Genomic DNA, 13,489 nt, shown 5'->3' on the forward strand with positions numbered 1-13,489 from the left:
TCTACGCCTATAGATATACAGTACATGCACATTAAAGTTTCTCATTTCCATAAGCTAATACATTATGTAAAAGTGTCACTCGTTTCCAAGATTTCCAAATCAGCTTCAAAAAAAAATAGCGTGAAGAAAAATATTGTTTACTGTATTGGGGATTAATTTGCAATTTACCACTTAGATAACACAGTAGAAAAAAAGAATAAAAACTTCATTAAGACTTTTTTGTTCTGAAACTTTCTTCCTTCCTTGCATCCTGTATGGAGCAGGAACTTTTTTTTTTATTTAGGAAAAGTATACCCCACTTTTCACCATATGTCCCAAAGCGGCCACATTTCCAAGAGACACACTGCCTTCTGGCAACCATCCAGGAGCCACATGCTGGGGGGGGGGGGATGGCCAGAAACAAACGTGGGCACAGCAACGAATGTGAATGTTATCTTTTACAGTAGCACACACCTCTATCCTCAATCCATCCTGCCCTGGGCTCCTGCTGGGAGGAAGGGCGGGATGTAAATCAAATAAATAAATCCAGGCAAGCAAAAACCATTATTGGCGTTCAAGGGCACTTTCCAGCCAGGCAAAAACACCCAAGGAGGGAGCAAAGTAGGGCTAGTGAGTGACATGGCCTAGGGAGACCCCAAGGGCCAGATAGAGAGGCCAGTAGGGCCATGTTTGGCCCCTGGGTCTGAAGTTTTCTATCTCTAGTATACTGTAAGAAAATAAAAATTGTATTACAATCCACAGAAATATCCTGTGTGTCACAATAAATTATAATTTTTCAGTCCCCGACACCAACATTGATAAGTTAGTTTAGTTATCATATTCAATGATAATTCATTGAATGGGCTCCTACTGGGAGAAAGGGCGGGATATAAATATAATAAATAAAAATAAAATAAATCATTCCCTGTAATAGCAAATTCAGCTGACAAGCATCAACTAGTTTGTAGCCAAAATGGGGCCACTGAGAAACAAACAAAAGATATCAGCATTCTTGGGGAAACTCCAAAGGTTGCAGAAATAAAAAAATAAAATAAAATAAAAAACAGGGCAAAAAAATCTCCACGATGACCGAGTATGCTTAGAAAGCTACTGACTTTCAGGAGGAATTTGAAAACATTCCTGTTTACCCAGGCATTTGATGGTTGATGGGGACTGTTCCTGGTAACCTGAAGATCAGTTAAGAAAGAATATTTTTAACTGTGTTTTAGAATATTTTTAATTGTAATTGTGTTTTTGGAGTATTTTTTTACTGTTTTTGAGTTCCTTCTAGGAGGAAGGGTGGGATATAAATAAAATAAATAAATAAAAATAGTATGCCTTTCTTTTTCTTGTTAAATTGTTTTGTTTGTGTTTGCCTCCTTCAGGAGGAAGAGCAGGATATAAATTCAACTAACAAGAACAATAGAATGTTGAGTATTTATTGCAGGGAAGGGAGAGACAGGAAATCAATGGGAAGGTGCACTCCATATTGCAAAATTTGATTGTAGCCCCTATTTGCGTACAAGAAATTGTAAATATTTAAGAAATCCCCATTTTATTTTTAAGATGAATCACAGTGCAATCCTATACATGTCTACTCAGAAGTAAGGCTTATTTAGTACAACAAGGCTTAGTCTCAGGCAAATGCACTTATTAGGATTGAAGCCTCAGTTTACAACCATGAGATGGACTTGTATAGGGTGCAGAAGTACACAGATCTTTTCTTTTAACCTTTGTCGAATAACACAAATCACTGAAATGAGTAGGAAATATCAAGTATCACATCAGGGAGATGAGCCTTGGATAAAACAGCTGGAAATCTGACTTGACAAGGCTTCCAATTTGTAAACCACAGTTTGCTAGGAGCTAACACTGTATCTGCACTGGGTCAAATGATTCTTCAGATTCCTTATTACATGGTCAAAGTGGGAACTGGAAAAGACTTCACATATAATTTCACCAATCCAAGCTCAAATAACAACAAAATTAATTAAGATTGTAAAATATTGTTACGGCATACAACTTACCATCATGTTATAACTGTCCTCTACGGCAGTAGATTCATTTATCACATTTTTGGCAGACCCCATGAAGTCATCATAGCTGTGTAATATAAAAGTTGAACATTTAATATTTGAGTCTTAAGCATCAAGAGCTTTTTTCTTGACGTTGGGAAGTCAAGATAATGTTTACACCATGCACCAAATTCAGTTATACTGCTAACAGACCAGACTTTGCTGGCCTAGCAGATAATTCCTTAGAATAGGCACACTGACTGCCATGCTAGCAAAACCATGGTGTTATGCTAATATTGCTGGAGCATTATGCTGCTGTTATAGAGACAAACATGTACAAATGATGCATTTTATTTAATAACCAAATTATCACCTTGTAGAAAACTAAAATCTATTTCAAAAGACACTCTGGGAAGCAGATGTAGAAGATTGCTTTAATTCTTACATTAACAAAATGAAAGAAAATCTCCCACGTTCATATAATTGCCATAAACTCTTTTTAAATCAGGATTAATACTGACAGGTTTTGAGAATAGCCAGTGGGACGATGACCTGGGAGACCAGAGTTCGAATCCCCACTAAGCCACAAAGCTCACTGGGCCAGTCACTGCCTCTCAGCCTAACCTACCTCACAGGGTTCTTGTGGGGATTAAATGAGGAGAACCATGTATGCCACCTTGAGCTCCTTGGAGAAAAGGTGGAGTAGAAAAGCAATAAATAAATAAATAAAATATAGGTGGCTTTAATAGATACAAACTCTTACATTATTTTGACTACATTTTAGTTGCTTCCAGAACTGAATGCGTTTTTAAATAATTTCCCTTGCACAGTATGATTTTATCAGAAAAAAAACAACTCCTAACATGCAAATAGATACCAACTCTACCGATTTATCCTTGGTTGACCATCTTGCTTATCCACTGCACATGAAAGCAGGACCTTTGTTTCGGCTAGTTGGAAAAGATTGTTACTGTGGTGGTGCTAAGTACAACATACCTAACAATGCCCTTAGACAAGCTAACCATCCTGTCTCTTTATTTTGCTTTAATCTTATTTTTATTTTCTCCATTCCCAACATTGGGCTTAAGCCATCCCTCCTAGTATAAGTGTGAATCTACCATACTATTCCTTCTCTAGCCCCTTAGGACCAATTGTTGATAGGAGATGATACAATAAACAGATTCATTGCTGAACTTAATTTATGATTATTTACATTTTTAAAGACATAACAACATGGGTCAACCTGGGCCAGGGATACTGCTAAAACATTAGGCTTTCAAAACTGTGACTGCAATAAGCAACTGCTTTATTTTGACTACCACTATTTCCTTACCACAATCCAAAACCATAAGATTGTTTTACCTTGTCCTTTTCTTGGTACCAAAACACACAACCAAATGGTAAGCCCACTCAGTTCATTTTTATTTCATTATGCAAAACATTAAATCCTAGTTCCATGGGAGTGACAAAGCTTCCAGTTTTGAATGACATCCTTAAAATTCTGTTTCTCTTTTGCTCAGAAGGTATGTATTTGAATCGGTCAGCTTCGCCCAGTACACTTAGCAATAAAAACAAACACAAATTTGCCCTTCATTTGTTTTTGTTTTTCTCCCAATGAACCGATGACGACACATACTGCTCAATTCACAATGTGCATCAGACGAAATGGGCTTTTGCCTATGAAAGCACATGCCATGGAGCAGCCGAAACATGAGGCAGAAGAACCCCACTGCAGAAGGGGCAGCCAAGAATGGGGACATGGACATAATTCCACCCACCCACCCACACACACAGAGTGCCCTCTGCACAGCTTCCTCCTATTGCCCCTTTTCTGGTGGAAGGGAACTAAGGAGACACAACTGGCTGAAAGCACCATACTAGAGAACCAGCACCATCTTGCAGGCTCTTTTCAGATAACAGTCTTCAAGATCTTAACACCAGTATCACAATACCATCATACAAATCTCCTCTTGCTGGGAAGAAGAGTGGGATATAAATCAAATAATAAATAAATAAATTATGGTGAAACAGCACCTCAAAAAAGATATTGTAGATTGGGAAAGGGTTCAGAAAGGGGGAACCAAAATGGTCAAGGGCCTGGAGCAACTCCCCTATGAGCAAAGGTTGGGACTTTTTAGTTGAAACACAAAAGATCAGCAAAGGGAAACATGATAGAGGCATATAAAATTGTGCATGGTGTGGATAAAGTGGATCGAGAGACATTTCTCTCTCTCGTAATATCAGAACCCAGGGGAGGGGGCATCAATGACACTGAATGTAGGAAGGACAGACAAAAAGTACTTTTTCACACAGGGCATAGTTAAACTATCAAATTTGCTACCACAATCCTTAAAATGAAGATTAAACAAATTCATAGAGGATAAGTCTATCAATGGCTAGTAGCCTTGATGGCAATGTTCTCCCTTCACTGTCAGAAGCAGTATGTCTCTGAGTGCTAATTGCTGGAAATCATGTGAGGAGAGTGGTGTTCCACTTAGGACCTTCTTACAGTCTTCCCATAAGAATCTGGTTGGCCACTGTGAGAAAAGGATGCTGGACTAGACTGGCCCCTGATATGCTCTGGCAGGGCTCTTCTTATCATCTTAAGATGGTACCAGCCCAGTCAGGATTTTTAAAATTGGTCACTCTAGGAAGCTCTAAAAGTGCTTCCCAGGACAATCTTCCACCAGAGGAGGAGAAAGAAGAAAGAGATGGCCATGCAGGTGCATCATGTGGTGGGGTGAGCTGCAGAAGGTGACAAGGTACAGGAGTGAGAAGACAGTGCCAGTGGCCACTGTCAAAAACATACAGGGAGCAAGGGCACAGGCTGACAGGGTGGGAGAGGCTGACAAAGATGTAGGAGTGGCGGGTGCCGTGCAGCAAAACATCTAATTCTGCCCCCGTCATGCCACGATCAACTAAGACAGACTTTAAGGTGCCACAAGAATCTGTCTTTAGGAGAAACAGGAAAGGTGATAGTCATACCATGGAAGGCAAAGTTATATCCATTATGGGACTTTTAGTCCTGATAAACTGTGTAGCCACTTTTGGGGAAAGAAAAAAGATATACAGATATAGTTACAGAATGAAAATATTTTGCATGTTCCCCCACCCCGGTCAGGGAAGCATTGCTTGTGTGCCAAGAGTCAGCAGTGCCTCAATAAGAATAATAGAGGGAAAGCATTTTTTTGTTTTGAAAGGGCAAGTACGCAGAACAGAAACCCTCAGTAATGCAGTCATCAAGGCTTCAATAGCTGCCCCAGCACCACCTTCACCTTCTTTCCTCTAGCAATAGTTGAATTTGAATTTGCTAGAGGCCTCAGGAAGAATCAGTCCAGAAATCATACAATTGTTTTCAAGCACTTTAATGATCACTCAGGAATCTTCTTCTGCTTCAGCTAGTGCACATTTATCACCATTCACAAATTACACTCACCCCCCCCTTTAATTGCAGAGGATATGGCGACATGTAATGCTAGAGAAAAACAGTTCTACACTTGTCCTAGTTGCTGGATGATACTGTTTTGTGGCTAGTATGAAATGCAATCCCATGATTGTATGTTTGACGATAGTGTAACATGGCATAAGTCCCTTTTCTGTGTTACCTACTCTCCCGCCAGTTCCTTTATCATTCCCCTTCTCTAGTCTCCACTGGAGGTTTTCTTTCTGGATGGAAACTTACAAAAGCCTCATCAATTTAACCCAGGCCTCATCAATGTTGCTTTTGAAAATATTGTTTATTAACGGTATTACTACATAAACCAGAAGTAGATGTATGAATATGTTGTTTTTTAAGAAAAAGAATCTCATACTATGGAAACTGATCTGACTTTCACTCAATCTTGGCAGCTTCACCTGAGATTACAGTGAGCTGGAAAATGAAGGAAATGGCTGGTCACAAGACACTTAAGATCATAGAAAACGAGGAGAATCTGGGTAAGAGAAGTATGCCATGGCTATTAACAGAGGTACTTAAAGGAAAGGTGAAAAAAGCCATTTCAAAACATACACAACCCTACAGATTACTCGCCATTTTTGCTACAATAGACTAACAATAGATTAACTCCATCTAAAATATGTTCCCATCTCTTAAGGAACCCCCAGCCATCATCCAAAAAACCTTTAACTCCCATATGCTGTGGCATTTTAAAAACGGACCTACTGCGTGATAAGCTTTCACAACTAAACATGTTATGCCATAATAAACTTGCTAGTGTTTAACGGGCAAACAGATTAACCCTGCTTCTAGTCCTCTACAACCTGCATGTCAAACTGTCACACATGCATCCATCAGCAGAAGACGGAAAGACACATTTCAAGTGGCACGTGCGAATCTAGTCTTTGGAGAAGAGGAAAGAGAACATTTATATTTAGCGTATCTGTTATTGAGGGGGGGTAATATTTATTTTAAAAAAGAAAAAGAGAGACAGAATGAACAGGGAGACTGTCACTGATGCCCGCAACTCCCAAGACTGGGAATCTTCCGCAGTCAAAAGATCTTGCTTGCTCGCCCGCCTGCCTGGGGGGCCTGAGGCAACCCCTCCGTCACAACCCCCCCGGTTGTTAACACCTTCACGTCACTCTCCGCCTTAGTCAGTCACAACTGCCTGGCGGAGGAAGAAGGGAGGCCCTTTGGCCCAGCCCTCCGAGGGTTGCCCTAGTGAAGGAAGGAACCGGCCCGCCGCCATCTTGTTGCCCCGGCCCCCTCCAGCTTTGCCCCTCCCCTTTTTACCGCGGAGCGCAATAAGCGGCCGTCCACTTACACTCTCCTTCTCGCAGCGCTATTTCGCCTGCGTGCGTCCCGCCGCTGTGACGTCATCTCGTCCCGCCGGTAGCCGGTGCGGCGACTAAAAACGCTCTTTGAGCAAGTTTCCCAGACTGGGATGCTAACTGAGCGTGCGCGGGGAGGCTTTGCGCGTGCTCGATGACAGCGGCCGAAGTCGCCGGCCGCTGCTTTTGCCCTCACTCGGAAATCGGATAGCCTCGTCGCGATTTGTTATGAGCATGCTCATCAGGAGTGATTGAAGCTGTGTGCCCTTAATCTTGCCTTCTGACGGAAATGGATTTTTCTCTGCACCGTTAGAAATGTAAATGAGAGTGACTTTCTCATCAGGGAAATAAAGAATTCCTGTTAATAGCCTTGGGAAATTTTGCATGCAATCCAATACACACTTACCTGAGAGTAAGTCCCATTGAATCCAATGGAGCTTACTTCTGAGTAGACATGTATTGGATTGCATTGTTTGTCTCATCATCTTTTATTTTCGAATTGATGTTTGATGCTTATTTCAAATCAGGCTTATTATCTGAAAAATAATGAAAATGCATGGACACATGATGGACAAAAAGTGGATCATTTGTGGCTTTAGGAACCAGGATGAAGATTTTCATGGTATGAAACTGCAAATTCTCTGGGCTGGGAGCAATGTGCATGCTTCTGTTTTATATGCTGTACACTGTTTTAGGCTGCAATCCTGCACACAATTAATAAAGGAGTAAGTGACACTGAAATGAAATCAATGGCCCATGTATTCAGTAACATACCACCTCTGCAACCTCCATATTCAGAATCAATATGCCACTGAATACCAGCAGCCGTGGAGCAACAATAGTAGAAGGCTATTGCCTTCACGTTGTTTTGTGGGCTTCCTAAAGCAAGTCTTCCCAAACTGCTCCATTAGCTTCATTCCGTTGGTTCATGGCCTGTTCACATTACATTCTCCTCATTGAGAATCCTAGTTGAAAAGTGGGATATAAATCTGCCTAATGAATAAAATACTCATATTGATGTTTAATTGTATTTGTATTGGTTCTCTTATTTCTTGTATTGTATATCAATTTGAATTCCATACAATAAACGAAACAATAAAAATACAGCTACAAATCATATAGCATCTAATATAGCACATTACAATTGCTACAACAGGCAGAAAAAACATTAAGTGGTCCACCAAGTTCCTCAGCAATTTTCAGGTGGTCCGTGGGGAAAAAAGTTTGGGGATCACTGTCCTAGAGGTGTCTGATTGGTTACTGTGGGAAACAGGATGCTGGATTAGATGGACCTTTGGTCTGACCAGGGTTCTTTTTAAGTATAGTGGTTAGAGTGTTGGACTGGGACCTGGAAGACCTGGATTAAAATCCCTGCTTGGCCATGAAGCTCACTGGGTGAACTTGAGCCAGTCATTGTCTCTCAACAACCTACCACACAGGCAGGTAATTTATGTTGCCACAACACTGCAATAATTGATTCTGCAACCCTAAATTTACTTGCTAGGGAATAAGTTCCACTGAACACAGTGGGACTTATTTCCCAGTAAGCATGCTTTGGATTGCATTGTTAGCGTGTATTCTATATACTCCCAGCATAAAAAATAAGGATAAAAAATGCTACTATGCAAAGCATAGAGCAACAGCAGTCACACTGCCAGCATCCCTGGCAATATATTTTAATAAAGTAAACACTTTTAAAAGTGAATTATTTTCAAGGCAAGTACTTTTTAAAAAAAACCTGCAGATGGGAGATGACATTTTAGAAGAATTTCCAGAAGGGTTGTTATGCTAGTCAGTTACAGCAAAAACAACAAAAAGTCTTGTGGCACCTTAAAGTCTAATGTTTATTATGGCATAATCTTTCATGGACTAAAGTCCACTTCATCAGATGCATATAGTGCAACCCACAGTTGCAGGTATATGTACACATGATTATGAGGTGAGGTGAACCGTGGTGTCAAAGGGAAATGCAATGCAATAAGTACAGATAGTGACAATTAAATTAGAGCTAGAATGTATGCAAAACAAACACTTCTTACAATGACAGTGCTAGATGATGAAACAATCAACTTGGCATCTTAAAAAGAGGCATTCCCCCTTCATACCTCTTCCAAATGGCACCTCCAGCTGTTTATGCTCTTCTCTTCAAAACTATTATTTTAGTCAAACACAAATGTATGCAAATGTAATCAATGAAGACCTTGATTAAAAACCATTTGACTAGTCAACTGAGATTTCTTTAATTAGCTCACAGCCCTAATCAAGGCATTTTTAAGTAACAGTTAAGTGTCCAAATGGACATCCACTCCCAGATTTTGGACACCCGGTGGACACAAATGGACACATAACATTTAATCAATGAACAAAGAACACAAATTCATATTGGTAGCCAATGAATTGAAACACTGACTAGAAACAGTAGAACATAGGGGCACATTATACAATAATTCTTAGGGTTATTATGCACTACCAATACTTCTAAAAAATGTAACAAAATCTCTCTCCTTGTACACTGTGATGTGTGGTTCTCCATATCTTTGTCTTTTTGTTCATAAGAATTCTGCTACAACAGGGCGTGAATTATAAGCAACAGTTTTTAATTTTAATTTGCTTTTTAATTCATGCATTTACTGGTGGATGGGTAGGCTAGGAAGAATTTTGCTAGGCTACTATCTTATGTAAATACATTTGAAAGGCTGTATTCACTCCCTATTTGTTTGTTTTTACTTTGCACCACTGTAACTTCAATCCACAAACATCAGGTACATGATAAGAGAGGCTTCCTTGGGTAAGCTATTTGAATGAAAAAATGGACACCCAGTAACAATTCCTTTAAAAAAAAATGTCCTGGCCCTAATAAAACCTAAATTGTAAAACCTAAATTTCTATTGAACAGGAACATACAAAGCAGCCGTTCCTGTCCAAGACTATCGCTCTGACACTGGGCTTCAATGTAATATAGAAGAAGGAAATGTAGTTTTGTCTTTTGCAGATAGTTTCTCTAGCTCAGAAATCTTTGTGCTTCATTGTCCACACCCATCTGGCTCCTGTCTACCCTCAATGGTTCATGCATTTCCACTCATTTTAGAGCTGAATGGACCAGGAGAAACATGAGCTCTGGAAAGTTAAAGACCATGTAAAGAGAACAACAAATAAGCATAATTGCCCTATAAAATCCTAGCATCGATGAATCCTAACATGTTAAAAAGTCACAAAAAAAGTTGCATACCTGCAAAGACTGGCTGTCAAGGAAAAATGTGGTTTTGTTGCTAAGGAGTTCTTGCTGAGCTTCCAGTAAACAAAGACAGCTTGGGAAGGCAATCATTTTATCATCCTAGATATGAAAATGCCGTTGCTTGCATTTTCTGGGCTTTATTAAGAATAGTTTTGTAATACCTGATTTTGTTATTTTAAGCATTTACCCATCTTTCAACCTATGGTGAAGTGGAGATTGTAATGCCTCTTGTGCTCATATGTGTAAGTGCTGTAAGCATCCAGAGAAGGGCTGTAGCTCAGTGGAAGAACCATCTGCTTTGCATGCAGAAAATCCCAGCTTCAATCCCCATCATCTCTAGGAGAGACCCCCATCTGAACTGTGGAGAGCTGCTGCCAGTCAGTGTAGACAATACTAAGCTACATGGGTCAATGGTCTGACTCAGTATAAGGCAGCTTCCTCTGTTCCCATGCTTTTAAACAGCAATCATTTACTCTAATAACTCCATCACTAAAATACTTTTGCGTTAATTCAATGCATTGTTTATAGGTCACAACAGTAAAATCAGAAAAAGTAATTAACTTCTGTGCTGTTTGCACCTCCAACTCTGGACCAAAACAGACTTGACAGAGGGCTTTTTTTGTCCTCACAACAACTCTGTGAGGTATGTTAGGCTAAGAGGCTCAAGGACACCTAGCATGCTTCATAAGGATTTGAACCTGAAACCACATCCACACCATCCATTTAAAGCACATGTAGACCACTTTAACAGTCATGGCTTCCCACAAAGAATCCCAGGAACTCAGTTTTCCCTCACAGAGCTATAATTTCCAGCACCCCCAACAAACTAGTTCCCAGGATTCTTTGGAGGAAGCCATATGCATTAAATGTATGGCGTGCAAGGGGGTGGGGGTCTCCCTAGTCTAGTGGTTCCGAAACATTTTCTCCCACAGACCACTTGAAAATTGCTGAGGGTCTTGGCAGACCACTTAATGAATTTTCTACCTGTTGTAGCACTGTGCTAAATTCTGTATTTTAATTGTACTTTTATTACTTCTTTTATTTCTTATATTGCATATAAAATAACAATATAAGAAACAAAAGAAGCAATAAAATACAATTAAAAGTCAATGTATTTAATGGAGACATGCTAAGGACTACCTGAATGAAGCTCACAGGCCACCAGTGGTCCACGGACCACAGTGTGGGAAGCCCTGCCCTAGTCCTTGTCCAACCACTACATTGGCTCTAATACTTTTTTAATTGGCCTTTTATCTTGAAACAAATCAATTAGGTATAAAATATACACAAGGCAAGGAACAGGAACATTGCACAATATGACAGTGTTTCTCAAACTGTGGGCAAGGGACCACCAGTGGGACTCGGCACATCAACCCACCTCTGGTTATGCAGTCGCCTTTTGGTCGAACACCCTCTGGCAGCCATCCCCTACATGTGCAGTGCACAGGTACACATGATGGGATTTGGTTAGAGAGCAAAGTGGCAGCAAGGCGGCAGCATGCAAAGGTGGAGGGTAGGGGAGAGATGAGAAAAGGAAATGGGAGGAGGAGGCTGGCCAAGAGGGGGGGAAGGACCGAGGGAGAGAGAAAAAAGAAGCTCCCAGGTCGGCTCTGAGAAAAGATGCTTTAATTTTTATTCTCAGCTCTTGTCCCCTCTATTCATTTGTCAGATGTATGTTTTAAACTGGAGGAGCTCTTGAGCAAGGGAAACAATTAGTTTTATGAGCTAAATAAAATTCATGCATGGAATTATCTTTATGGCTCTGATACAAGAACCAGAGGGGGCATTGAAGGAAAGACAAAAGGTTACTTTAAGAACAAGAATAAAACTGGTAATAGCGAGGAAGGGAACAGGAAGGGGAAGCTATTACAGGATGAAAAACCAAATGTAAAAGGAGCAGGGAGAAAGGATGAAAAAAGTGGGGAGTTTGGGATGGGTACAGGGTACAAGTTAAGGGAGAAAGGAGAAGAGGAGAAGAAATGTATTTAGCTTGGGGAAAGCTGAACTATGGTACTCCCTGCCACAAGGAAATCTCTGTGGGAAAGAATTTAGCCATTTCCAAAGAGTGATTAGATACCAGTAGGAAATGCCAGGAAATTGCCAGTTGTTTGAACACCATTGGGTGCTATTTTGAATGAAGATAGTGGAGTGAATCTTTCAGAACGGCACTGATTTTGACCAAATTTCAAAGCGGCACTGATTTTTTGTTTTTTTAGAATTCCCAAGGAACTCCAGGTAAGAGGCACTTGTTATCCGCATACAAAAAAGTGCTGCATAGCACGCATAATTTGTTATCCGCTTTTATTTATTGATTTATTATTTGATTTATATCCCGCCCTTCCTCCCAGCAGAAGCCCGCTTTTCATTATAAAATAATTCCAAAGTGGGGTGCAGTATCAATAAAACACAATAAAATCATATTCAGTCCGCCTATCGTATCTCCAAACAGTATATCTAAACTGAACGGTGGGATGTAAATACCCTACAGAAATACATAGTCCGGGCTCCGTTTTGTTTTGCCACCTGCCCGCCTCACAGGCGGTTCCGCCGGCCTCCGGGCGCGGGCCGAGGCCTGCCCGCTTGCTCAGGGAGGAGCCAACAGCATCTGAGGCGGCGGCCAAGGCCTTCACCCGGGAGGCGCTGCCTGAGGCGGAGCGGGCCGTCACAAAGCGGCCGCGTCATTAGGACAATAGCCTCTCGCTGGGTTCTGCCTCAGTCCCTTTGGCTGCCGCCGCCGCTGCCGCCGCCTCCTGCTGGGTGTGTGATTGTGAGGCGCAAAGGCGAAGCGGGAAAGGAATTTCTCCCTCAGTCGACATGAGGACACCGCCTCCGCTGCTGCTGGGGCTGGGCTTGCTGCTCCGGGGACTGGGCGCAGCGGGAGAGGGACTCGGTGAGCGGCAGCACTACGGCAGCGACGGCGAGCATCGGCCGGACTATGACCGGGAGGCGCTGCTGGGGGGCCAGGTGGGTCGTACGTAGGTAGGCCGCGCCGGTGGGCACTGGCGGTGGCGGGCGCTTTTCTTGAGGTGTGTCTGGGCCTTGCGCGCCCTCTTCTCGGCACCACAGGACTGGGGAGAGGTCGCTGTCCCGTGCGGGACTGGTGGTGGCCGGTTCTTTGGGGTGGGGCCTGTGGAAGAGAAGGGGGTGTCATAGGAAACGAGGTGTGATTACGCCCATTTCACAGAGGAAAATAAAGGTGTGCTTGGAACACGTCTTTTCGCGTCCCGAGGACTATATTGTTAGCGACCCCCCGCCCCCCTCTGCAAGTCTTACTACGCGTTGTTGAAGTACTTTCGCCGCCTGACTGGATGCTCAATTCATCGGTTGATCATTCTGGGAGCGCTACTGGTTTAAAAGACAACACAGAATTTGTTCTTTTGTTTAAAAATATTACAGAGGGAAAAAAGGTGGGAAGACAGCCATGTTATTATGTACTGGTGCACTGCACTTTAAATTTATATATTTGAAAGGAGTGGTATAGGTATTTTAA

At 41.7% G+C, this 13,489-nt stretch overlaps 2 protein-coding genes across 5 annotated transcripts in view; one reads left to right on the forward strand and one right to left on the reverse strand.

Annotated features, from left to right (window-relative positions):
- SCAPER (S-phase cyclin A associated protein in the ER) overlaps positions 1-6,924 on the reverse strand; it is a 306,133-nt gene extending 299,209 nt beyond the window's left edge. The window contains exons 1-2 of one of the 2 annotated variants that reach the window (XM_061595510.1): positions 6,758-6,924; positions 2,007-2,082 (exon numbers count right to left, since the gene is read on the reverse strand). In XM_061595510.1, coding sequence (XP_061451494.1) covers positions 2,007-2,082; positions 6,758-6,813 — 132 coding nt within the window. In that variant the 5' untranslated portion in view covers positions 6,814-6,924. The other variant, XM_061595511.1, reaches the window with a different exon arrangement.
- A 5,596-nt stretch (positions 6,925-12,520) lies between these two features.
- RCN2 (reticulocalbin 2) overlaps positions 12,521-13,489 on the forward strand; it is a 130,817-nt gene continuing 129,848 nt past the window's right edge. For 2 of the 3 annotated variants that reach the window (XM_061595780.1, XM_061595781.1), the window contains exon 1: positions 12,521-12,963. In XM_061595780.1, coding sequence (XP_061451764.1) covers positions 12,814-12,963 — 150 coding nt within the window. In that variant the 5' untranslated portion in view covers positions 12,521-12,813. The remainder of the gene's footprint in view (positions 12,964-13,489) is intronic. The other variant, XM_061595784.1, reaches the window with a different exon arrangement.

This window comes from Rhineura floridana, chromosome 14 (genome assembly GCF_030035675.1).
Source record: "Rhineura floridana isolate rRhiFlo1 chromosome 14, rRhiFlo1.hap2, whole genome shotgun sequence".
In the NCBI taxonomy this organism is placed as follows: domain Eukaryota; kingdom Metazoa; phylum Chordata; class Lepidosauria; order Squamata; family Rhineuridae; genus Rhineura; species Rhineura floridana.